Below are 27,079 nucleotides of genomic sequence, written 5' to 3'. Positions count from 1 at the left end.
ACGGAGTGAGACCAGCTGAACTAAATCTACATGGAGCCCACATTGCATGTATGCAAAATGAGTTAAATCACCTGAATAATTTTCTCAGAGGATTTTAGCAGATGCTGCTTTTTTCCTGTCATTTATTGTACAGAGATAAATATATCCATAGCCCTGGCTGGTGTGTAGCTAAAGTCTGAGTTTGTTTATTGTGGATTGGTTGATGGTCCAAGTTCATGATAGAAGCACAAATGTTGAGGCTCCCACTTATGGTTGTGTGCTCAGCCTCGGTAATTGTCCCATTAGGGAACTATCACAGATGGGCTGCTTCTTGACGGTGGAAAATGTAAGACTGGTAGAAACAAAAATTGCTGAATTAATTTTCTGGTAACTGGAGGAATCCTTTTGAAAGCTGGTTTTGATTGACAGTGTGTTTAATATTGGAAGATACCTTTTGATCTTGCCTGCGCCTCTTGGACTTCAAAGGGTGGAGGAGCAAACAATTTATCGGACAGATTCTTTTGCACGTTTTCTTTCTAACTTTGGATTACATCTCTTGCTGTGGGGGGCTGATGGGGTGAGGTCCAGGGGGCTTGGTGCTGAGCAATGTTTTGTCATCACTGAAGTGTAATACAGGTTCTAAAGTATTTCTGTGGCTTTGGGGCTTATTTAAGGCCATTGTCTAGAAATTGGTTATCATGTGTTAAATATGTGCCATGCATAATGCAAATGCCCAAGTGGACACCCTGTTTAAGCAAAAAATCATGATGTTGATCAGGAAGTGATCACTATGGTGTTGTGCACTCTAAGCTATCTAAAATGGGAGCTTGTGCAGTTCTCATCAGGAGATGCATAGAAGACTCCTCACTACCTGTGCCTTTGCTGTGCTGATCATTGGCAACATCTTTGTCCTCGTCTTGTAATGTACAGCTGCAAAATATCCTGTGCATGTATGCCCATGACAACAATGAATTTGAACTTGAACCAACCTTAAAAGAACTCTCCATGTGTCAGAAACAAAGCTGCGCACAAGGTGACATTGGAGGGGAGCTGGGAAGACACAGCAATCTGTTTGGTCACTCACCATGGATTCCTGTGCCCCTATAGAGTCACTATCCATGAATGGCCCCGAGGAACTGTGAGGTGTGGGATTATCAAGAGGGCAGAGATCACAGCACGCAGATCATAAATCTGTTTATTACTATCACATACCAAGGTACAGTGAAAAACTTTGTTTTACATGCCATCCGTACAGATCATTTTATCACGTCAGTACATTGTTTTTCCCTTGTGCTATCTCAATGACAAAATGCAGAATATAGTGTCACAGTCATAGAGAAAGTGCAGTGCAGGCAGACAATAGGTGCAAGGCCATGATGAGATAGACTGTGAGGTTAAGAGTCTATCTTATCGTACAAGAGGTCTGTTCAATGCTGTTCTTAAGCCTCATGGTACTTGCTTTCAGGCTTATGTATCATCTTCCCATTGGGAGGGGGGAGAAGAGAGAATGTTCAGGGTGGGAGGAGTGATTATGCTGGCTGCTTTACCGAGGCAGCGAAGTGAGTCCATGGAGGGGAGGCTGATTTTCGTGATGTGCTGGGGTATGTCCACAACTTTCTGCAGTTTCTTGCAGTCTCGGGGCAGAGCAGTTGCCATACCAAGCCATGATGCATCCAGATAGGATGCTTTCTATGGTGCATCTTTAAAGTTGGTGAGAGTCAACAGAGACATGCTGAATTTCTTTAGCTTCCTGAGGAAGTAGAAGCGCTTGTGTGCTTTCTTGCCCATGGCGTCTATGTGGTTGGACCAGGACAGGCTATTGATGATGTTTACTACTAGGGATTTGAAGCTCTGAACCATCTCCACCTCAGCACCATTGATGTAAACAGGACAGACTGCACCGCGCCCCCTTCCCTCCCTTCCTGAGGTGAATGAACAGCTCTTCTGTTTTGCTGACATTGAGGGAAAGGTTGTTGTCATGACACCATGTCACTAGGCTCTCTATCTCCTTCCAGCATTCTGACTCATCATTATTTGAGATCATATGTGGGTTCTATAAAAAGGCAGCAAGGATTGATGTAACAATCAGTCATCGGGTTTCTAATATTGTAAGCGTATGCAAGATATGAATGTCAGAACAAAGCTGATCTCGGTGCAGCTCCTTTTTGGAGTTTTCAGTGAAGATCTTGGGTTGCACCTGTAAGCTTCAATTTATTTCAATAAGTATGTTGTGTAACTTGTGACTTCATTTGGTGCGTTACAAATGCCAGGAAAACATCAGCTGTGCCAAGGTGCATTCCATCTGTGAATGTCTGGACTAATTTCCCAATGGACATAATTTCACCCAGAAATAATCGTTAGCTTATCTAACTCAGGTAAAATTACTTTTTAGGTGAAATTTACACTTGAGAAATGGGTGCGAATGGATCCAATTACTAGGCTTGATTATTTCGTAGCATAAACCATTCAAATTCTTGAGATGTTCGTTTTTAAAAATGCTGTTGGAATATTTCTGATTCTTCAAAGTGCTTTGAAATAAAGAGAAATGGGGAAAAACTCATCGTGGTGGGTTGCTATGGTAGCTGTTACATAAGGTGGTAATGAGCAGTTAGATAATCTATTTTCAGTGAACCTACCATTTTAAAAATCTGCTTCTCATACATCGTGCACCCTCGGTTTATATTGCTGAAAGCACTTTGCATCGGATGGTTATTTTGCAAATGGATCATGTGGACTGTTATGGTGTCATAAATTATTTGTTTTCTTTACTGAACCAATTGGGAGGGGACAAACATTCAGCTTTCTGGGGTAATGAGGAAAGAAAAGAACTGCCTTGGCTACTTGGTGCTGTAGTTTGGAGGTTGAAAGATGATTTCAGAGAGATGCACGGTAGTGTAGCTGTTAGCGTAATGCTATTACAGCGCCAGCAACCTGGGTTCAATTCGGCCACTGTCTATGACGTTCTCCCCGTGTCTGCGTGGGTTTCCTCCAGGTGCTCCGGTTTCCTCCCACATTCCAAAGATGTATGGTTTAGGAAGTTGTGGGCATGCTATGTTGGTGCCAGAAGCGTGGCAACACTTGCGGGCTGCCCCCGGAACACTTTACGCAAAAGATGCATTTCACTGTGTGATTTGATGTACATGTGACGAATAAAGAAATGTGATCTGGTTGGCTTACATGGGGTAGATAGTGGGAAGTTCTTCCCATTAGTGGATGATCAAAGGACTGGAGATGCAGATTTAAAATTTTGGATAAAAGATACGGGGGGGGGGCGTGAGGAAAATCTTTCTCTGCATGGAGAGTAGTTACAATGGAAGTGTGTTTGAAATAAAGTCAGTCAGAGATTTCAGTTTAAGATGGCGGTGCACTTAGATGCAGTGACGTATTCGTCCGACTCACACAATTGTTTAAATGTTAGTGTCATTCCTGATGTTTTCAACAATGATAAACTACAGGAGATTACTTGGAAAGTACGGAATTACTCAAACAACCGACAGATACTGTTGGACATCGGCAGCAAACCATTACTTTACTCTGTCTGGACACCGACGGCAGAGATGAGTAACCTTGGCTTGTTGCGCAGACCTGAACTTGACCCCACCAACGTGCTGCTCACCTCGGCTGCCCCAGTGAGGAGACGCCGTAGGTGGTGTGAGAGGAAACAGAAGCGGGGTAAGCAGAGCGGATTCTATCTCAGGCTAAAGGCTCACCCTGTCAGACTAGCGCTCCTGTCGATGTTGCTTGCTAATGTTTGCTCCCTGGAAAACAAGTTGGACTGCATTCAACTGTGAAGGGCAGTCCACCGGGAGATGAAAAATTGCTGCATTTTTATCTTTACGGAAACGTGGCTCAATAACAACATTCCCGATGCTGCTATTCAGCTGGATGGGCTGACCTCCTTCCGAGCAGATAGGGTAGCGTCAGTGTCTGGTAAGACCCGCGGAGGTGGTTTGTGTGTTTATATAAACAACGAATGGTGCAATAATGCTGTGCTGGTCTCGAAGCACTGTTCACTGCTAGTGAAGTTTGCTATAGTTAAATGCCGGCCATACTATCTGCCGAGGGAGTTCACAGCCATTGTTATCATGGCTGTGTACATCTCCCCAGGTGTTAATGCCAGGGAAGCACTGTGTGAACTTTACGGAGCGATAAGTGACCTTCAAACTGCTCATCCCAACGGCTGTTTTATTGTCGCTGGAGATTTTAACCATGCTAACTTAAAATCGGTGCTTCCAAAATTTTTCCAATATGTTGACTTTGCAACCTGGGGAATGAATACATTGGACTTGGTATTCACAAATATCAAGAATGCATACAGAGCTGTCCCCCGCCCCCACCTTGGCTACTCAGACCACGTCTCTGTTATGCTGCTCCAACATACAAACCACTCTTTAGACGCTACAAACCCTCCCGAAAGCAGATAAGATTATGGCCTGTGAATGCAATGTCAGCCTTACAGGACTGCTTTGAAAACACGCACTGGAGCATGTTTAGAGAAGCAGAGACCTATGACCATACCAGCAATTTAGAGGAGTATGCAGCTGCGGTGACTGACTACATCAACAAGTGCATTGACGATGTCACTGTCACCAAAACCATCACCACACGCGCCAACCAGAAGCCATAGCTGACAGCAGAGATACATCAACTGTTGAAAAGTCGAGACGCTACCTTGAGGTCAGGTGATGTGGACGCCCTCAGGACAGCGAGGGCCAACCTGTCCTGTGGCGTCAGGAAGGCAAAGAGGAGTTATGCCCAGAAGATCCAGGGCTACTTCTCTGACACCAAGGACACAAGACATCTGTGGCAGGGCATCCAGGCCATCATGGACTACAAGCCCCCACCTCACACTTGGAACAATGACGCCTCCCTCCCAGATGCACTGAACGACTTTTATGCTCAGCTTGATGTACTTAACAACGAACCTGCGAGCAAGACACCTCCACCGCTCAATGACCAGGTACTTTGTCTGTCCTCAGCTAGTGTGAGGAAGATATTATCCAGGGTTGACCCTCGGAAATCAGTGGGACCTGATAACATACCTGGCTGTGTGCTCAGGGACTGCGCAGACCAGCTGGCAGATGTATTCACTGACATCTTTAATGTTTCTTTGAGCCAAGCAGTTGTCCCCGTATGTTTCAAATCTACCACCATTATACCAGTGCCTAAAAAGACACCTGTAACCTGTTTAAATGACTACCGCCCCGTGGCACTGACTTCAGTCATCATGAAGTGCTTCGAGAGGTTAGTCTTGCAACACATTAAATCCATTCTCCCTCCCTCACTGGATCCCTTCAGTTTGCATACTGCCCCAATCGGTCAACCGAAGATGCAGTGTCCTTTGCCCTCCACCTGGCCTTGTCTCACCTAGATCAAAAGGACACGTTAGAAAGCTCTCTATAGACTCCAGCTCTGCCTTCAACACTTTCCCACAGAACCTCATAAGGAAGCTACACCTACTGGGCCTTAGCACCTCCACCTGCAATTAGATTCTGGACTTCCTCTCTGAAAGGCCACAGTCAGTTCGTATTGGAAATACGATCTCAAAAATCACCAGGCTGAGCACTGGAGCCCCCCAGGGCTGTGTGCTCAGTCCACTGCTGTTCACACTGCTGACCCATGACTGTTCTGCCAACTCAAGCTCTAACTGTATCATCGTTTGCTGATGATACAACAGTGATGGGCCTCATCAGCAGGAACGATGAAACAGCTTACAGAGAGGAGGTGGAGAGGCTGGCGGATTGGTGCTCAGTCAACAATCTCTCCTTGAATGTGGACAAAACAAGAGAGATGATTGTGGAATTTAGAAAGGCTCAGGCTGACCACTTTTACCCCTGTGCATCAATGGCATCATTGTACAGCGAGTCAGCTGTTAAGTTCTTGGGAATACATATAGCAGACGACCTGCCCTGGTCAACTAACGTCTCTCCCCTCGCCAAGAAGGCACAGCAGCGTCTCCACTTTTTACGGCGGCTGAAAAGAACAAACCTGCCCTTCCCCACCCTCACTACATTCTACAGGGGTACCATTGAGAGTGTCCTGACCAGCTGCATCTCTGCCTGGTACAGTAACTGTAACACCTCTGACCGTAAGTCTTTGCAGAGAATTGCGAGTACAGCGAAAAAGATCATTGGAGTACCACTTCCCTCCATCTCGGATATTTACAATACACGATGCACACGTGAGGTTTATAGAATTATAGACGACCCTTCTCATCCCTCCCATGACCTATTTGTCCCACTGCCATCTGGCAAGCGGTACCGGAGCATCCGGGCCAGAACTACTAGATTGCACAACAGTTTTTCCCCCAGGCTGGCAGGCTCCTGAATACCCTGGTAGACAAATGCCACATCAAAAGGTCTGGTTTGCACAACAGCGTATAAGAACTTTGGCTGCTGCTGAACATGTTTATACAATGAGTACAACACACTGAGCTTGTATTTCTCTTGTCCAACTCGGTTTTGCGCTGACTCTGCACTAAATTTGTATTTTGTATATACTTTTTTTGCACTATTTGTGCTTGCACTATTTTTTTTGTGATTTTTTTTGTTTGTGTTTATTGTATGTCTAATGTTCTATGTATGTCCTCTGTTGTGTGAGTCTGGTGGAAAGGACATTTCGTTCCGCCATGTGTTTTTATAGCATGGATGAATGACAATAAAGTAACTTGAACTTGAATAAAGTAACTTGAACTTGAACTCAAAAGGGAATTGAATAGGCACTGAAGGGAGAGTCATTTGCAGGGCTATGGGGAAAGGTCAAGGCAATGGAATTGACGGGATCTCTCTACCAGCAGCCACAACAGAGTTGATGGGCTGAACGGCTTACTCCTGTGCCATAATGATTCAATTATTCTTCTTCATTCAGTTGGTGTTCCACTTTGGGCCAAGATGCCTTAAAATGGAAATCAATGTTGTTGTTGCCTCTTCCACCACCCAAAGTCACTGCATTGCTCTGGGGTCAATGCAGTTCAAGTTGATTCTAATGCTGGGCTCGAATGGGTTTGACCCCATGCACAGAATTCAATTTGCTTCAAAGAAAAGTATTAATCGGAATGTCTTTAGGGAGTTCCTACACTATCTCTGAGCATGTAGTCAGGTGTTGAAATGAATAAATTAGATTCATTGTTTAAAGATCAGTTCGAAGCATGGATAGGGATGACTGCCTTTTTTTTTACCCAAAAAAGAAGCATGCCCAGAAATGTGACATTCACTGTACTCAAACACTGTGTTAAAACATGTAATCAATGTCCAAGAAACTGCAATTTGATCAATAGATCCCTGTTACATAATGTTGGCTTGGACAAAGCAACCATGCCTTTGCTTTCATGGACCCAATGGTAGGTATAAAAGTGCAGTGGACAGTTCGTGAGCAAAGTTTAAATCCATTTTCTAATTGCAAAGACATTGTTGGTGTTATAATGCATCCCATTATTCTAATTCAAGATTTATCCATCAGATGAGGCAAGGGCATTGGTTATCAGCCAGGCACACAAACTTCAAAATGTGACAAACCAGAATCTAGGATTGATTCTACATCTAGGATTGATTTGTCTGAGCTAAGCTACAAGGTTGTGGTTCTCTGGGTCACATATTGAGCAATAACATTCTCATTGATGATTAGTTTGGGTTTTGCCAGGACGACGTGGCTCCAGATCTCATTACAGTCCTGATCCAAGTATGAACAAGGATCCCAGATGTGACATGAAATTTCCTGCTCTTCGTACCAAGGCAGCATTCGTATGCACAATGCATCAAGGAGCCCTGGTAGAATCGAGTTCAGTGGGAATCGGTGGGTATGTTCCCCTGGGTGGTTGCTCACACAAAGGAAGATGGTTGAGGTTGATGGGGGCCAATCATCTTGGGCACAGGATGTATTTTCAGGAGCTCTCAGGTAGTGTCCTCGGTTGAAACATCTTTTGGCTGTTTGGAAAATAATCTTCCCTCCATCATTACATTGAAAGTGGGGGTGTTGGCCAATTGCACAACGAAAGAGCAAGGGAGGCTAAGGGGTGACCTGATAGAAGTATATAAGGTTATGAGAGGATAGATAGTCAAAAATTTTTTCTCATGGTAGCTTACAAAGTCATCACAAATAGAACAGAGGGTTTCTCTTGTATGATGTGGTTCAGTACAGAAGAACAGATAATCCACTACCCGACTATTTGGAAATCTGGATGGTTTTGTATCTGGCTCACCAGGTGATGTTTGCCATGCTCCCTTTCCGACCATCCGGGGCCGTTTCCCAGCTCCTTTTCCATTGACCAGGGCTGCAATTCCTTTAGAGTCATACAGCATGGAAACAAGCCCTTCGGCCCAACTCATCCATGCTGACCAAGATGCCCATCTAAGCTAGTCTCATTTGCTTGCATTTGACTCGTATCCCTCTGAACCTTTCCTATCCATGTACCTGTCCAATGCCTTTGAAATGTTATTATTGTACACGACTCAACCACTTCCTCTAGCAGCTCGTTCCATATACGCACCACCCTTTGTGTGGAAAACGTTGGCCCTCAGGTTCCGATTAAATCTCTCCCCTCTAACCTTAAACCTTTGCTCCCTAGATCTTGATTCCCCAACCCTGTGCATTCACAGTCTGTCTATGCCCCTCATGATCTTATACACCTCTATAAGATCACCTCTTAGCCTCTAACTTTCCATGGAATAAAGTACTCGCTGCCCAATCTCTCTCTCTCACCCAGTCCCTTGAGTTCTGGCAACATCCTGGTAAATCTCCTCTGCACCCTTTCCAGCTTAATGGCATCTTTCCTTTAGCAGGGTGATCGGAACTGAACACAATATTCCAAGTGCAGCCTCACCAATGTCTTGTACAACTGCAATATAACATCCCAACTTGTATACTCAATACCCTGACTAATGAAGGCCAGCGTGCCAAAAGCCTTCTTCACCACCCTGTCCACCTGTGATACCACTTTCAGAGAACTATGTACTTGTACTCCTAGAACTATGTACTTGTACTTTGTTCGACAACAGTCCCTTGGGCCTACTGTTCACTGTGAAAATCCTACCCTGGTTTGACTTCCCAAAATCAACACCTCGCACTTTACTGAATTAAACTCCATTTGCCATTCCTCAGCATGATTTCCCAGCTGATCAAGATCCCACTGTAATTCTTGATAACAACATTGTAGACAGTGAAGAAGGTTATCTGCAAACTTACTACCCATGCCTTGTACATTCTCATCCAAATCATTGATATAGATGACAAACAAAAATGGGCCCAGCCCCGACACTTGAGGCACACCACTAGTCACGGCTCCAGTCCAAAAAACAACATCCCGCCATCACCTTTTTGGCTTCCTACCATCAAGCCAATTCTATATTCAGTTAGCTAGCTCTCCCTGGATCCCATGCAATCTAATCTTCCAGAGCAGCCTACCATGTGAAACCTTGTCAAACTTATTACTTAGTAAACTTACTCCATTCACATAAGTTGATTATAATACTGTGTGTTAGGGTATTAATAGAATAACATCCATTAATTCAGAAAATCTGCCAGTTCGACACTAAGTCCTAAGCATGCCAGATTATTGGAGTTTTACTGTATATGGTATCAAAATGTCTAATACTAGAGAGCATTCATTTAAGTTGGGAAGGGGAAAGTTCAAAGGAGATGTGTGGGCAAGTTTTTTTACACAGAGAGTGGTGGTGGGTGCCTGAAATGTGCTGCCAGGGGTGGTGGTGGTGGAGGCAGATACAATAGAGGCATTTAAGAGGATCTTAGACAGGCACATGAATATGCAGAGAATGGAGGGAAATGGACCACGTGCAGGTAGAAGGGATTAGTTTAGTTAGGCGTTTAATTACTAGCTTAAGTAGTTCAGCACAACATCGTGGGCTGAAGAGCCTGTTCCTGTGCAGTACTGTTCTATGTTCTATGATTTGCTTTGTAATTCAGGATTATAGTTCATAGTCCATTTACTCATTCAATTATGAGACAAGTTGTCAGATTGATCAGATTGGTTGGTGAATCTTTTTTGCCTGTGCCTTCCTATGTAATGGTGTTCTCCTTCCAAGGAGGTCCCTTGGAATCCAGGATGACTTACTCCAGTTTTGCGGATTCTGAGGTGACTGATATGGCCAATGTGGGGACTGCAGACCCTTCCGTAGATGGGGCAGGAGTTGCATGACTGGGTGGGCAGTTGGGTGGTAGATGAGATGGCTGGTTACACAGGGTTTCTTGTGCTACTGGCACATGAAGCCCAGGTTCTCAATATCATCCTGAATGCTCCTCCTCCACTTTGAGATAGTATGGACCAAGGACTTTCAGGATGGGGGATGTTGGAGACTTTGTACACATACTTGAATCTTTTCCTCTCTGGTAATCTTCTTCCACGGCAAAAAGCTTCAGGAAGAGTTTTTGTATTGGGCATCTGGTGTTAGATGTGTGAACAGCATGACCTGCCCAACAGAGCCAACTCAGTGTATGCTCTATGCTGGGGATGTTAGCCTGGGAGAGGACACTGACATGGTTCACCTATCCTTCCAGTAAATTTGGAGGATTTTGCAGAGACAGCATTGATGGTATCTTTCCCATGCTGTAGGTCGTCCAGGTCTCAGAAGCATACTGGAAGATGCGGATCATTGCCCCCAGCGGACCATTAGTTTTGTGTCAGATCTGAGACCCTCAATCAACCAAAAGCTATGCTGGCACATCGAAGTAATAAATGTCAATATCTGCCCTTGCTGAGGGATGGCTCCCAAGATAGCAGAAGAGGTCCATGTTTTCCAAGTGTAATGGTGTGCCAGGCCACTAGAGGGGGATGTCCTACTTCAGGAGCTGATCAATCAACTTATCTCTTTGCCTTGTCTTTAGAAAATAATTAGTTTCTCTGTATCTGTCCAAGGAGAGCCATGCGGCTTAAATTTTTTCAGGCACGCCAATTATTAATTCTATTAAAATACTTCCAATCTCAAAGTACTATGTGGGATGACCTGAAGCTGTTTAATCCTGTTTTAAAATCCTGAGGAGATATGGTTTGTCACCAAAGACCCTTGCAAATTTCTCTAGATGTACGGTGGAGAGCATTCTGACTGGTTGCATCACCGCCTGGTATGGAGGCTCCAATGTGCAGGATCGCAAGAGGCTGCAGAGGGTTGTAGACTCAGCCAGCTCCATCAGGGGCACAACTCTCCCCACCATCGAGGACATCTTCAAGAGGCGGTGCCTCAGGAAGGTGGCATCCATCACTGAGGACCGTCACCATCCGGGACATGCCCTCTTTACGTTACTACCATCGGGGAGGAGGTACAGGAGCCTGAAGACCCACACTCAATGATTTAGGAACAGCTTCTTCCCCTCCACCATCAGATTTCTGAATGGTCATTATTCCTTCTTTTTGGACTATTTATTTATTTTGTAATTTGTAGTAATTTTATGTCTTTGCTCTGTACTGTTGCCACAAAACAACAAATTTCATGACCTATAATGCAGTGATAAATAACCTGATTCTGATTCTGAATAATACTGCAATTGTTTAATTTTAATAAAACATTAACAGGAGATAGACATTGCAGGTAAGTTCAAAATTTATTCCCATCCTGAATTGACCTTATAAATCCCTTACAACTCATGTACTGAAGGTGTTGCCGCTGTTTATTAGAGGGAGATTTACAGGGCTTTCATTTATAGAATGAAGGAACAGGGGATATATTTCTAAGTCAGAATGGTTTGTAACTTAGAGATGAAAGTGTTCCCATTTTCTTGCTAACCATGTGGAGATTGCCTTCAGGAGGTGCTGTTGAACGATTTGCCTAAGTACATTTAAATGTTATAAACCACAGCCAATGTGCACTGATTGTGGTGGATTTGAGTGTTTAAGTTGGTGGAATGGGTGCCATTTAAGTCGGTTTGCCCTGGCTGGTGCTGAGATGCTTGGAATTGTTTGAGCATTCTGTCAGTCTCCTTCCGTATCAGTGAAGGAGTCTGCAGTTCCCACATTGGCCTTGTGGGCCATCTTGGAACCCAGAAGACCAGAAAGGAAGCAAGTCATCCTTGATCTCAAGGCACTGCCAACAAAGAAGAAGATGATTAATTAGTTTCCTATCACTGATGATGCCTTCCATTTGCCCCTCCAACCCAAAATTTGATGTCGGGAGTGTTGGCAAAGCTGTTTAATGTTAAGAGGACATCACTAGCTCCACTTGTATGTTGTGTAGGTCTTGCTGTGTGCAGGTATGCTCTGCGTTATTTCATCAGGGATTGCAAATGAATCTGAATAGTGTATGGTCATCAGTGAACATCTGCACGTCTGATTTTTGCATTGGACTATTATGACTTTATTTGAAATTGGGTATTTATTCACAGCCATTGGAGGTCAGCTGAAGAGACATTGGCCCACTTCAATAGTCACATCATTAACTGATGCTCAGCTGAGCTTATTGTGCAACAGCTGAAAAGTGCACATGAAATTTTAAGGCTTCAATGCAGTGCTCATTGTTAAAGGAATGTTCTTGAGGATGCAACAAATTTACTGCTGTTTGTAAATAGAATAGGTGCTTGTATCTGAGTGCTCTGAGGATCGAATGTCTATCTTTTTTCAATAAAACATTATTCATGAAATGTGCATGTTGCTAGCAAGGTTGGTATTTATTGCCCATCCTTCATTGCCCCTTGAACTGTGTCAACAAAATCGGTGCTTTGGATTCACATACACCCTAGATTGGGTTAGGATGGGAGATTAGGGCAGGCACGGTAGTGTAGCGGTTAGCTTAACGCTTTACAGCGCCAACGATCCGGGTTCAATTCCCGCCACTGTCCGTAAGGAGTTCATACGTTCTCCCCGTGTCTGCATGGGTTTCCTCTGCGTGCTCCGGTTTCCTCCCACATTCCAAAGACGTACGGGTTAGGAAGTTGTGGGCATGCTGTGTTGGTGCCGGAAGCGTGGCGACACTTGCGGGCTGCCCTCAGAACACTCTACGCAAAAGATGCATTTCACTGTGTTTCGATGTACATGTGACTAATAAATAAATATCTTAGTGAAGTGGGTAGGTTTTTGTGTGACAATCCATTCATTATTATTGATCTTTGCTATGTTACTTGTAAGTATTTTTATCTTTGTCATGTAATTGATAATATTACCTTAATGTCGGACAAAAATTAATTCCTATTGTACTATTTTAAGAATAGAATTATGGGCTTGTAATGAAAATATATCTTAATTCATTTTGTTTAAAGCTAACAACAAACTGCAGCTTCAAATAATTCGACTGAAGCTCTGTCACTTTATATTTTGTATGGGTAAGATCACTTGACTTCTGTCTTGTGATTTACACTGGGATTTCTTGGGCCAGCAACCTTGCACATTGATATTTCTCTTGTATCACAACTATGCAATTAGACGGGACCATTTCCCCATGATACTTCAGCATCAGATAGCTGTTCGTAGGACAAGCGTGAATGACAATATGCAGAAGAACCTGCCATACTTCCACAAATACTGGCTGACAGGATTGCAGATAAACTGGTGAAGGGTGTGGCTGAGATTTTTATTCATATGAATCTGGTTATTTTTAAGTAATGGGATTTAATTTCACTTCACTGGGAAGGTACAGTGTAGATCATTCAGCTTCAGGGGTGCTTCCCAAATGCTTGTCATGTAGCTAATTTGTTAATAACAAGAGAATAGAAATTTAGCAATGTTGGTGGCAGATGCAGCAGTTAGTGCTTTTGCCTCACAGCCCCAGGGAACCAGTTCAATTCCGACCTTGGGTGCTATTTGTAAGTGTTTGCTTATTCTCCCTGTGACTCTACTGGTTTCCTCCAGGTGCTTTGGTTTCCTCCCACAACCCAAAGACGTGCAGGCTGATAGGTTAACCAGTGCTATAAATTACCCTTTCGTGTAGCTTAAAGGCGAAAAGAATCAAGGAACAATTATAGAGACAGAGTTATATGGCAGAGAAACAGTCCAAGTCCATCTCGACCATCAACCACCCATTTACATTAATCCTACGCAAATCCCATTTTGTTCTCCCCGCATTCCCATCAACTCCCTCCAGATTCTACTACTCACTTAGACACTAGGGGCAATTTACAGTGGCCAATTAACCTAGCAACCAGCACACCAATGGTACTGGCAGTCAGGATTGAACCTGGGCTGCTGGGGCTGTGAGGTGACAGCTCTACTGGCTGCACCAATGTGCTGCCCTAAATTGATGGGCATGGCTGAAAGAGAATGTGTTCAGGGGAACCAGGAAATAAGGAGGGGGGGGGGGCGGTGGGAATGGGATGAATGGATCCTCTCTGCCAAATGGCCTCCTTCTGTGTTGTTATAAGATTTAAAAGCCCACTTTCCATTCTGGAAAAGGCTACGACAACTTAAAATACATTATAATCTAAGAGACTAGTCTTCTGCTTCCCTCTCTTGTTCCAGACAGTGATGAACCGGCTTTAAATGCCACAGTGATAATGCTAATCCACACAAGATAGCTTAAATCACATTGGGATATTATGGTGCAGATTTAGCATTGCTAGCGAGTTATGTGTTCAGCTATTCTCTTAATTCCCTTTCAAAGAACCATGGAGCAGGAAACTAATTTGGAAAACAATAATTGGAACTACTGTACTATTTAACAGTCATTATAATCTAGGCCTGTCTGATAATTCCCTCATTTCCATCATTCATAGCTGATTAACTCAAATATAATCCTGACTAATCCACAAAATGAATTCTTGTACTGCCATATCCTATGAGCCTCAAATTTTCATGAATTTATACACCTCTATAAGGTCACACCTTAATCTCCTACATTTCAAGGAATAAAGTTCTAGCCTGCCCAACCTCTCCCTATAATTCAGACCCTTGAGTCCTAGTAGCATCCTGGTCAATCTTCTTTGCACTCTTTCCTGTTTAATGATGTCTTTCCTATAACAGGGTGACCAAAACTATACACAATACTCCAAGTGAGGTTTCACCAAAGCAACTGCAACATGTAACATCCCAACTCCTATACTCCATGCATTGACTGATGAGGGCCAGCATACCAAATGCCTTCTTCACCATCCTATCTACCTGTGATGCCGCTTTCAGCGAACTATGTACTTGTAGTGCTCGATCCCTCTGTTCCACAACACTCCCCAGGGCCCAACCATTCACTGTTCGTCCTACCCTGGTTTGACTTCCCAAAATTCAGCACTTCACACTTATCCAAGCAGAAAGCCATTTGCCAGTCTTCAGCCCACTTACCCAGCTGATCAAGATCCTCCTGTAATTTTTGATAACCACCTTCTCTGTCTATGATACCACCTATTTTAGTATCATCCACAAATTTACTAACTGTGCCTTGTACATTTATAGCCTTGTGGATAGTGCAAGCAAACAAAAATTGGCACTGAGCTCTTTGGGAGATACAGTATAAGAACTTGGCTGAATTTTTAAGAAAGATTATAAAAAGGGGAGAGAAGTGAAGGGATAGAAGGCTTTTGGCAGATCATTCCAGACCTTCGGACTTTGGCAGCTAAAGGCATGGCCATCGATTCTGGGTTAGGCGAGGCCAGAATTAAAGGAGGGCAAATATCTTGGAGGGTTATAGGGCTAGAGGATATTACAGAAATGGGGAGAGCTATGATCCTGGTGAGATTTGAAAGCGATTTCAAAAAAAAAAGAATTTAAAATCGAGTTGTAGCTTAACCAGAAATCACTGTCGGTTAGAGCAACACAAGTGGTAAAAGAATGAACTCTGAGAGTTGGATTATGGAGAGCAGATTTTCAGATGCCCTTCAGTTTACAGAGAATAGATTGAGAGAAGCCCATCAGAAGTTTGTTCAAATATTCAAGTTTGGTTAGTGAACTGAGACGGGGGTGGAGTTCAACAGGATTATAGAGGTGGAAATAGCCAGCCTGATGGTGACCTTGAAGTTGGCCTGGAGCTCATTTGGGAGTGAAATGCACCAGCAGGAAAGCTATATGCATTTAAGGGTATTAAAGGTCTGTTGTTTATAAGCACTCTTGTCATGGAGTCAGAAGATTGCGTGTGTCTATATTTCACTCCAATGACCTGAATGTGAAGTTAAAGCTGACATTTCATGATGGTCCTGAGAGAGTGCTACCTTGTTGAATGACATTAAAGTGAAGCCTCATTTACACACTGAGGTGGAGATAGGAGATCTCATGGCACCACTTTGAAGAAGAACAGGAGGTTCTTCCAACATTTATTCCTCAATCAATGCCTCCAAAAAGAAAAGATTAACTGATTATTACCTCACTTCTGTTTGTGGGACCAGTGCCAATGGGTTTCTGTGTTTCCTCCATCAAAACAGCAATTACAAGACTTTAGGACATCAGGTCCGATGTAAATTTGGGTCCTTTAGTTTTTAACATCCTCCCTTCTGATCCAAGTAATGTGTTGCAGTACAAAACAAAAGACTTCATTCAACATTGATCCTTATAATTAAGCTCTGTGACCTTAATAACATACCTGTCTGTCTTATAAAAGCTTCAGATCTGAGTGCAATAATGAATTATATTCTGTATCATGTCAGAGATTAATCAGTTAAGTCCAGGAATGAATTATGTGCTCAGGTGAAGTTACCACATCAAGTTGGCACTCACACTTTTAAAGTTTGGTTTCTCTACTTTTCTTTAAGATAAGATCAGATATCTTTATTAGTCACATGTACTTCGAAACACACAGTGAAATGCATCTCTTACGTAGTGTTCTGGGGGCAGCCTGCAAGTGTCGCCATGCCTCCTGTGCCAACATAGCATGCCCACAACTTCCTAACCAGTACGTCTTTGGAACGTGGGAGGAAACTGGAGCACCCGGAGGAAACCCACGCTGACACAGGGAGAACGCACAAACTCCTTACAGACAGCGGCCGGATTTGAACCCGGGTCACTGGTGCAATAAAGCGTTGCGCTAACCGCTACATTACCGTGCCTATCCTTTATTGGTTCAGAGGAACAAGTCAGAGTGAAGCTGGGGATTATCAATGGCAGAGAATGGGGCTGACAACCAGACCGCTGGCTGGTATCCTGTAGGGGTGGAAGCTGTAGAGAAGGGTGGGCACGTGAGGAATGGGGGAACAATAGGCTGGATGTGTTTGAGTGGGATGTTGTGTGGGTGGTGGTTAGAGTGGAGGTGAACTGGTTTGTGAAGACATTGCTGGGGGGTGCAGTTGCAGAATGGGAGGAAATTATTAATTGCTAAACGAGGGAATTTAAGCTTGGGGCACTCTGGACTGTGCTTAGCAACCAAAACTGAAAAGAGACCACTAAAATAGTATACTGCAGAAGACGAGGACATAGAGCAACAGCGACAGAGGTAACTGTTTTAAATCCATTACAGGAATAGATTCTGAATCCATTTTTAGTCTCTGGGAGGATTGCAATGGGATGTCCAGTGTACATTTGATGTTGTAGATCACAGAGATACCAACACTTTGACAACCTTTGTGTAGCGCTTGCTTTGGGACGCATGGATTCAACAAAGGAAATGGTGACGTACTATGAACACGTGAACTAAAACTGAAAATGCACAGCTTTCTGACAGTGTCCTGGACCCAAATCATTAACAGATGCTGCCTGACCTGCTGAGTATTTCCAGCATTTTCGGTTTTTGTTTTGGACTTCCAACATCTGCAGATATTGATTTTCTTTTACTATGAACACTGATGGGCTGGAAGATTGACAAAGGTATAAAACTGATATCTCACTACTTACCCCTTTTGATATCATCATTAGGGTAGGAACTTATTCTATTGCATTAACACGTCAGACATTGACAAAGCTTAGTTAAATTTTTACTTGCTATTTCTCGACCTACAGCAAATTTAAGTCTTTTGATGCTAATAGGTCAAAATCCTTACCTTCTGGTGAGCTTCTTTGCCCCACATAGACTGCAATGATTAAAGGAGAATGTCCATTATCAGCTTCTCAAGGACAACATGAAGTCCATGAATAATTTTCAAAATAAATGACAGTCAATTAAATCTACATTTCCTACAAAGGACTGTGATAAATATAACTAGCTATTTGATGTGCATAGAATCTCAATCCATTCTCCATTTAATATTGATCTTTATTTTTAATGTTGCAATTTAATTAAATAGTTAATAGAATTCATCTTTGAGTTATTGAACCAGACTGAGTTGTGATGTTAGGTGAGTAATTGGGCTTGGTACTTAATAAATGATATTTGACAGTGGCTATTACAATGTCTTAAAAACCTACCTGTGTACTGCTCAGTCCATCCTTTCCCATTTGTATCAGAACTGGCCTGTTCATGATCTGTAATGTTAACTTTGTCTGTATCTCACTTTCCCAACAGATCCTGCCTTACCTGCTGAGTATTTCTACTTCGTTTTTCCAGCACCTGCAGTGTTTTGTATCTCTCAGTCCCACTCGAGTGTTTCTCTGCTCTGTTCTCATCATACATATCCTGTTTGCATCTCCTCCAAACAGATCAGCTATGATTGCCCAGCCTTATCCACCGTCTCTCAGCTCATACCATCACCAATCGTGTCCATTCTCTCTTGACCTCTACGTTGTAATATTCCCTTTACTCTCTCTACTTCCATCTCTGCAACATACAACAGGAATGATTTCCAATTTTCCTCAGATCTAATGACAGATCATTAAACCAAAAAGTTGACTCTGTTTCTCTTACCACAAATGCTGACTGACCTGTATTTCCAGCATTGTTTTTATTTCAAATGTACAGTATCTGCAAGTTTTTTTTACTTTAAAGCTTAACTACCTTCCTGTGTTCACCAAATCCTTTCTGCCAGCAGGTGTACATTCTCATGCAAGTGGGAATAAGGCACAGATTGAAGGGTCCATATGAATCCAGAATCAGGTTGATTATCACTGACATATGTCACGAAATGTGTTGTTTTGTGGCAGCAGTACAGTGCAAGACATAAAGACAAAAATTACTATGTTACAAAAATAAATAAATAGTGCAAAAGAGGAATAATGAGGTAGTTTCCTCAAACTCCCAATAAAATAGAGCTGCTGGCGTGCCTTCTTCGTGATTGCACGAATACTGGCTCAGTAGATGTTGACTTAAACAACCAATAGCAAAAGACACAAACTGTTCCACAATTTGCTCGTGGAATCCAGAGTAATGCAAAAATAATCTGCATAAATGGTATATTAATTTCTTAAGAACTTGACCAGAACAATTGTGAACTTCACTTCTACTGTGTACTAAATTAAAACCTATCTATGTAATACTCAACTGTATAATCTTTCATGGAAACTTTCACCTGTGCGTTGTAGTGTTTTGAGCCAATGAGTAGATAAAGTGTGAGAGACTTTAGCTTTGCAGAGAGATCGATGAGGCTATTTTTAGAAGAGGTCAAGGAGAGATGTTCAAATGTATAAAGTGTTTTGGTCAATATGTATTGGGGGGGGGAAGAATAATGCTATTGGCAAAAGGTTTCGCAATGAGAAGATGCAAATTGAGGGTAACTGGTTAAAAGAGCCAGAGGGAAAATTATCTTGTATTTATAACAGCAAGAGGCCGTTCAAAGACAGCTTGTATCCCACTGTTATCAGACTCCTGAATGGACCTCTCATATGCTAAAAGATGAATTTTAATCTCCCAATCTACCTTGTTGTCTCCCTGCACTGCACTTTCTCTGCAACTGCAACACCATATTCTGCACTTTATTTTATTTTTTCTACCTCGGTATAATTACATAAGATAAAATATCTTTATTAGTCACATGTATATCGAAACACACAGTGAAATACAGAGTCTTCTGGGGGCAGCCCACAAATGTCGCCACGCTTCCGGCGCCAACATAGCCTGCCCACAACTTCCTAACCCGGAGAAAACCGGAGCACCCAGAGGAAACCCACTCAGTCATGGGAAGAACGTACAAAGTCCTTACAGACAGTGGCCGGAACTGAACCCGGGTCGCTGGTGCTATAATAGTGTTACGCTAACCACTACACTTCTGGATGGCATGCAGAACAAAAGCTTTTCACTGTATCTCAGTATGTAAACCAATACAGATTTTCAAGGAAGAAGTTCCACTAATCCCATTCCCCATCTCCTTATTTCCCTGTACCCCTGCAGCTTGTTCTTTCTCATCTGCTTGTCAATTCCCCTTTGATTCTTTTTGCCATTACTCTACACTAAGGGGTAATTTACAGTGGCCAATAATTTGCTAACACATCTTTGGGATGTGGAAGGAAACCAGAGCAGCCCAGGGATATGGAGAGAACATGCAAACTCCCACAGACAGCACTCAAGTCCGGGATTGAACCTGGCTCCCTGGAGCTGTGAGGCAGCAGCTCTAACTGCTGCACCATCATGCGGTTTCTAAGTAATGTAGTACCTATAAGACGATGAAAGCAGATTTCAAGAGTAATTTATAAAAGGGTGTTGGATAAATATTTAAAGGGCATTACCAAAAGACTAATTGTATCACTGTTTTTAACAAGCCAGCACAGGCAACTTGAGCTGAATGGCTTTTTGTGTAGTGTGATTCCATCATCATTTCGAGGGGCAATGGGAAAGATAGAGAGATGCCCATTCTGTTCTGGCTGCCCAGAAGCAATGGTGGAAATCTGAAATAAAAGCAGAAGGTCGGAAAATAGTCAGCAGGGCAAGACAGCAACCATGGTGGGAAAATAATCTGGGTTGGAGTGGGACGTGGACAGTCAACATTCCAGGTTGAGACCCTTCATCTGGACTGAGAGTAGAAGGGAAATAGCCAATATAATGAGGGGAGGGGGAGGGGTGGGGCAAGAGCTGGGAAGTGATTGGTGGATCCAGGTGAGGAGGAGTTGATTGACAAACAGACAAATGGGGGGGGTGGGAAGGGAGATAGTGATAGATGCTGGGAGGTGTTAAGTGGAATCAACAAAGGACTGCAGATAATGGAATCTGATAAGAAAAGAAAGGAAGAGGAACCTAATAAGGGAGGGATAGTGGGCAGATGGGAATGGGGTGGGAGGGGACAACTTGGTTGGCATGGAAGAGTTTGTTCGAAGAGCCTGTTTCCATGCTTATAAGATAAAATAAGATCTTTATTAGTCATATGTACATTGAAACACACAGTGAAATGCATCTCTTTGTGTAGGGTGTTCTGGGGGCAGCCCACAAGTGTCGCCATGCTTCCGGCGCCAACATAGCATGCCCACAACTTCCTAACCCGTACGTCTTTGGAATATGGGAGGAACTATGACTGTTTACAAAATAGCTATGGTATCACAATCCCATCTGCTGATGCATGCTCTAAATTCATCTGCCTTACCTGTGAGACTTAGTCATAGGGTAAAACAGCATGGAAACAGGCCCTTTGGCCCAACTCGTCCATGCTGACCAAGGTGCCCATCTAAACTAGCCAAATTTGCCCATATCCCTCTTTAGCTATCCATGTACTTATCCAAATGTCTTTTAAGTGTTGTTATTTTACCCGCCTCAACTACCTTCCCTGGCAGCTCGTTCTATATACGCACCACCTTTGTGTGAAGAAGTTGTCCCTTAGTTCCCTTTTAAATCTTTCCCCTCTCACCTTAAACCTATGGCCTCTAGATTTTGATTCCCCTTTTCCTGTGTGCATTTACCTTATTTGTGCCCTTCATGATTTTATACACCTCCATAAGGTCACCCCTCAGTTCCCTACACTCCAATGAATAAAGTCCTAGCCTGCCCCACCTCTCCCTATAACTCATGCCCTTGAGTTCTTGCCAATCTTCTTTGCACTCTTTCCAGCTTAATGATGTCTTTCCTATAATAGGCTAACCAAAACTATGCACAATACTCCAAGTGTGGCCTTGCCAACGTCTTGCATTAAAGTAAATGCAGCTTAGCCTATCAGACCTTCCTTACTCCCTGTCCTGCCTGGCCTGCCCACTGGACTCGCTTGCTTTAACCTCTAAAGTTGCTTCAACTTTCTCATCTGATACACTACCATTTTGGCAGACTAGTTTAAATCATCCCAAGTAGCACCAGCAAACCTCCCCTCAAGGATATTTGTCCCCCTCCAGTCATCTGCAACTCGTTCCTCTTATACAGGTCACCTTTGCCCCAGAAGAGATCCCAATGCTTCAAGTGTTGAAACCTTCCTGCTTGCACCAGCTCTTTGGCCTCGCATGCATTTGCTCTATCCTCACTACGTTGCACAGGCAGTAATCCTGAGATTACAGCCCTAGAGGTCCTGCTTTTTAACCTTCTGATTACCTCCTGATATTCACTTTGCTGGACCTCGTCTCTCTTCCTGCCTATTTTGTTAGTACCGACATGGACCACAACCTCTGGCTGCTCACTCACCCCTTTCAGAATGTCCTATGCCTGCTCACAGACATCCTTGACCCTGGTACCAGGGAGGCAACATATCATCTTGGAGTCATGGAAATTCCTATCTGTGCCTCTGACTATAGAGATCCTATTCCTACTGCTTGCCTGGACTTTGACCTGTTGTAGAACAGAGTCAGTCATGGTGCCACTGATCTGGCTGATGCCTTTGCTTTCTTCTGAGAGGCCATTCTCCCCCAACAGTATCCAAAATAGTATATTTGTTAGAGAGGGGAATATGCACAGGGACCTCCTGACTATCTTCAGGAATTTATAGAAACCCAGAGCTATGATAAGATTTCTTTATTAGTCACATGTACATCGAAACGCAGAATGAAATGCATCTTTTGTGTAGTGTGTTCTGGGGGGCAGCCCGCAAGTGTCGCCACACTTCCGGCGCCAACATAGCAATGTCCACAACTCTTAATCCATATGTCTTTGGAATGTGGGAGGAAACTGGAGCACCTGAAGGAAACCTACGCAGACACGGGGAGAACGTACAAACTCCTTACAGACAGTGGCCGGAATTGACAGTTGCTGGTGCTGAAATAGCATTACGCTAACTGCTACACTACTGTGCTATACTTTCTCTCACATTGCAAGGATGGGAGGAAGTATAGTCAAAGATAGGTCTGGGATTCCTTGAGCGCATCTCATCTATTTCCCACCTGATCTGGCTGGCATGTCCCTCAGCTCTGCTATTTTTTCCCCTTTTGCAAAGGAGGCTTATTTAGTGATTACAGCATCACATTAATACAATACTACAGTATTCCATGTTTAACACTACTTAAAATCAATAGCTTCAAATTAGTACACAGTCATCTCTATCCAGAATGCAGTCGAGCCCCTGCGGTGCCCACTGGTCCCAGAAAGCCCCCAATGTACCCGTGGATACCGCTTGCTCCTTCTCCAGGGACGCACGGACTAACCCCAGAAGAGGGGCAGGCAATCAGCTCAGGCAGAACCCTCGACTGCCCGCCTTCTGGACCTGCGAATAGCCACCTTGGCCTGGCCAAGGTAGTGGTTCATATTGGTACCAACAACACAGGCAGGAAGAGAGATGAGGTCCAGCAAAGTGAATATCAGGAGGTAATCAGAAGGTTAAAAAGCAGGACCTCTAGGCCTGCAATTTCAGGATCCCTTGACTGATTCCAAGATTAGGAGCATGGGGCTGAAGTGCAGCCAACACTTGAGAAGCAGCCCCTTTAGATACTCAAATAGAGGCTGCAACCTACTGCTCTGCTATTTGCAATGCCTTGCACTTCTTTAACTGTATTGTCACTCTCTAACTGCCCCCATGAACTATTTGACTGGAGGAACATAATTTATCTCCATGGCAACTCTAGCCTCACCCACCACAGATATTCCCTGTTGTCTTGTTCATTTCTCTTGCCATCCTCTCTGCAACTTTTTGTAATGTTGTTTTTCTCTCTCTCGGTTCTGAAGAAGGATCATCAACTTGAAATGTTAGCTCTGTTTCTCTTTCCACGGCTGCTGCCTGACTTGCTGAAAGTTTCCAGCATTTTCTGTTTTAATAAGCAGCAGCACTAACTGCTACAACAATGTGCTGCCCTTGTAGTTCACAAAACCTTGGTGTGATACTCACGTGTGCAGGGTGAGGAGATGTAAATAAGTTTTGTGTCATCTGCAAATTTGGAAACTCTGCCATGCACTCCCAAGATCATTATTAACACATATTAAGAAAAGTGCTGATCCCAATATCAACCATTGGGGGACTCCACTCAACACTTAATCAATTTTCTGTCCATGTTACAAAACATCTTTTATTTCATGGCTTTAAATTTGATAAAATTTTAAAAGACATTTGGACAGGTAAATGGATAGGAAAGGTTTAGAGGGATATGGACCAAAGGCAGGCAAATGGGACTAGCTCAGTTAGACAACTTGGTCAGGATGGACCAGCTCGGCCAAAGGGCCTGTTTTCCATGCTGTGTCACTATGACTCTATTGAGAAGCCTATTATGTGGAAACTTGTTATGACCTTTCACCTTATTGTCTAACTGCACTGCACTTCCCTGTAGCTGTGACACTTTGCTCTGTACTCTGTTATTGTTTTTACCCTGTACTTCATCAATGCACTGTGTAATGAATTAACCTGTACGATCCATACGCAAGACAAGTTTTTCACTGTACCTCGGTACAAGTGACAATAATAAACCAATACCAATATCTCGGTACATGTGACAATGATAAACCAATACCATTTCTTCAGCATCCTTTCCACTAGTCGGTGGCCTATGGAATAGTTTCAGTAGTGAAAATTATACCTCTATTGTTTGTTATTTCTACACTGATTACCTGCTTCGTCATCCCTGGACATTTTCTCTTGACAGTACTGCAAAGTGTCCTTCATCGATGCTATCACGAATACTCCCCTCCCTGAAACATGCGGCTCCCTTCTCCCATCTCTCCTCTTCCACTCTCCCCTTCCCACCACCCAATTCTGCAAAATGCCGTCACTTACACGGGTGCCTGGCGGAAAAGCATTAGCCTAGATTTTCTTAAGACCAGGGAGAGCTTGTGCTGTGCATCTCAAGTCACCAGTGAAGGGTTGGAGATACAAGAGTGCGGATGCTGGAGTCTGGGGAGGGGAAAAAATGAACTGAAAAACAGTTCCTTCCAACAATTTGTTTTTCCCCTGCACTCCCTCCAATTTAGGGGCGGGGTTAAGGTTTCCAAACTGGTTGTGTATAATGATTATTTATGTAGGAGGGATGAGAGCCACTGCAAAGCGAAGGAATGTGGCAGCATGGTTCAAGAACACAGGTTGAGCGATGCGAAGTTTTATTAAACGGATCTCTGGGAGATGACGGGGTGGGATGGGGGGGGGGGGTTTCTGAAATGTTATTAAATAGCGAGGAGCACCGCCCATTGATTGCTACACTTCTGACACATTGTAAGGGTGGCGAGTAGGTGTTACGTAACACAGGATCGAGATATTTGTGTGTGTGTGTTGAGGGAAGAAACATTCTATATGGCTTGGAATTGGCTTACAACGTTGCAATCGGTTACCGCCATTTAGTTACAATCTATGTTGTGACTTTAAAAGGGACATTTTATGTCGTGCGTTGCTCTTTGAGCATTAAGTTGATGTCGGGAGGGGTTACAGCAGGGCTGGGTGGGTTTTGGAGGTATGCGTGAATACTGGGACATGACAGGGCTTGGATAGGTCGACATCAGCCTCACCCGTTGTCGAGCAGAGAGTTCATTTCCTGAAACTTTCCCCCCCCCCTCTCTTTCCTCCCACCGGACTGACGGATGTTTACACTTGATTGAGACCCAAGTTTCACCAGTTGCAATCTGTACTCTGATTTCGCTGCGACCGATTGGCAGAGGGGTGATTTCGAAGATAGAATAGCCCCTTTAAAACAAAGCTCTCTCTCTCTCTCTCTCTCTCTCTCTCAATGTGCATTTGTTTTCTTTTTGGAGAGCCTCTTGATTGGGAACTGAGATACTCACGTGTGCAGGGCGAGGGGATATTAATAAACATCTCATCGGTGTGGAGTTGGACAGTAGTCACGGACCTCACACGGGGGCACGGGTCGCTATTGTGGGGAACTGAGTGCCCCGAGACGGATGGTTGCTGCAGCCCGTGTTGGTTTTAAAGACGCCGTGGGACTTTCAGAAGGAGGAGGCAACTTAGCGGCTTCCTCCCTTTCACAACCCCCGTCCCCGACCCAAGGGTGCGCGGTGCGGCTGACAACAAGGGCGCAGGTCCAGGGCTCGGACCCGTCCCTCCCTGCCTCACCATCCACCAGGAGATCCCATGGGAAGCACGGCCGTGGACACCAGCAAAAAGAAAGGGGGGATGAAGAGGAACAAGCGGCGTATGTTGCGCCTGAATATCCCGGTAGGTTGATGCTCTCTGAGCGGGGAGGGGACTCGATGCGAGCCGTGGGGTTTGAGGGCTAGGCCGGATCTCTCTGCCCAGCTTGGGGGTTGGACGGCGCGCCGCTGCAATATGGGGGAAGTTGGTGTGAGATGCTGTTTTGGAGGAAGGGTGTCAGAGCAACGCGCCGAACACCAACCTGGCCGCTGAAACAAAAGTCATCTTAGCGGGGCGAATCAAACACCAGGGCAAACGGCTCCACACCAAGTGTCGACAGACCCAACCCCATCTACCGCTTTAAGGCAAATAAGAGCGAGAGGTCCATCAAAAAAACAACGGTGAGATCAGTGCGTGAAACTGACTTCGAGGAACGACACGGGGCTCAAATTGGCTTCCCCAATCCCTTCACTGAAGATCGGGAGGAGGGCTGAAAACAATGAAACACTGGAACGAAAGGTGTTGAAATTTAGCAAGTGGTGTCTGAGAATAAAATTGGGGAAACTGGACGGTTTTCACTTTATTTCACAAAAAATGCAGCCTTAATTCCTACTAAGTATTTGAAACAAAAATCCCTTGGAGGGATATTTTGCCTTGGATGCAAAGCCCCTCTGGTGTCAGTGGATATTTAACCTGCTGAGTCATGTGCAAACCTTAGTGGTATGTAGGGAGGAGCTCATCCATTCCAGTTTTCATTTTAATACCAGGTATTTAAACCCAATGCCACTTGGAGGGAGGGGAAGAAGCCCAGCATCCAGAGACAAAAGGGAATTTAACATTGCGGCCTCTGCTTTTTTTAAAATTCCTGATGCGTTGCTTGATGCAAATTGGGGGAAAGTGGGGAGATGGACAATGGATCATGCCATTATTTTTCCCCCCAAGATACATGTCCATTCACAGTGGAGGATGTATCATTCTATTTAAGCAGAAGATTTATCAGCACACCATCAGTTTTTCTTTCATGGACGTTCTATGAGAGGTG

At 43.9% G+C, this 27,079-nt stretch overlaps 1 protein-coding gene across 3 annotated transcripts in view; it reads left to right on the top strand.

The window, feature by feature from the left end:
* LOC127571043 (5'-AMP-activated protein kinase subunit gamma-2-like) overlaps positions 1 to 27,079 on the top strand; it is a 388,107-nt gene that overhangs the window by 5,358 nt on the left and 355,670 nt on the right. The window contains exon 1 of one of the 3 annotated variants that reach the window (XM_052017047.1): positions 25,424 to 26,121. The exons of 1 other annotated variant lie outside the window; for it this stretch is intronic. In XM_052017047.1, coding sequence (XP_051873007.1) covers positions 26,038 to 26,121 — 84 coding nt within the window. In that variant the 5' untranslated portion in view covers positions 25,424 to 26,037. Of the gene's footprint in view, positions 1 to 25,423; positions 26,122 to 27,079 lie in introns of those variants that run through there. One more of the 3 variants, XM_052017046.1, reaches the window with a different exon arrangement.

The sequence above is a fragment of the Pristis pectinata genome, chromosome 5 (genome assembly GCF_009764475.1).
Source record: "Pristis pectinata isolate sPriPec2 chromosome 5, sPriPec2.1.pri, whole genome shotgun sequence".
In the NCBI taxonomy this organism is placed as follows: domain Eukaryota; kingdom Metazoa; phylum Chordata; class Chondrichthyes; order Rhinopristiformes; family Pristidae; genus Pristis; species Pristis pectinata.
Note: the sequence above shows the minus strand (reverse complement) of the source record. Positions and strands in the feature narration are given on the sequence as shown.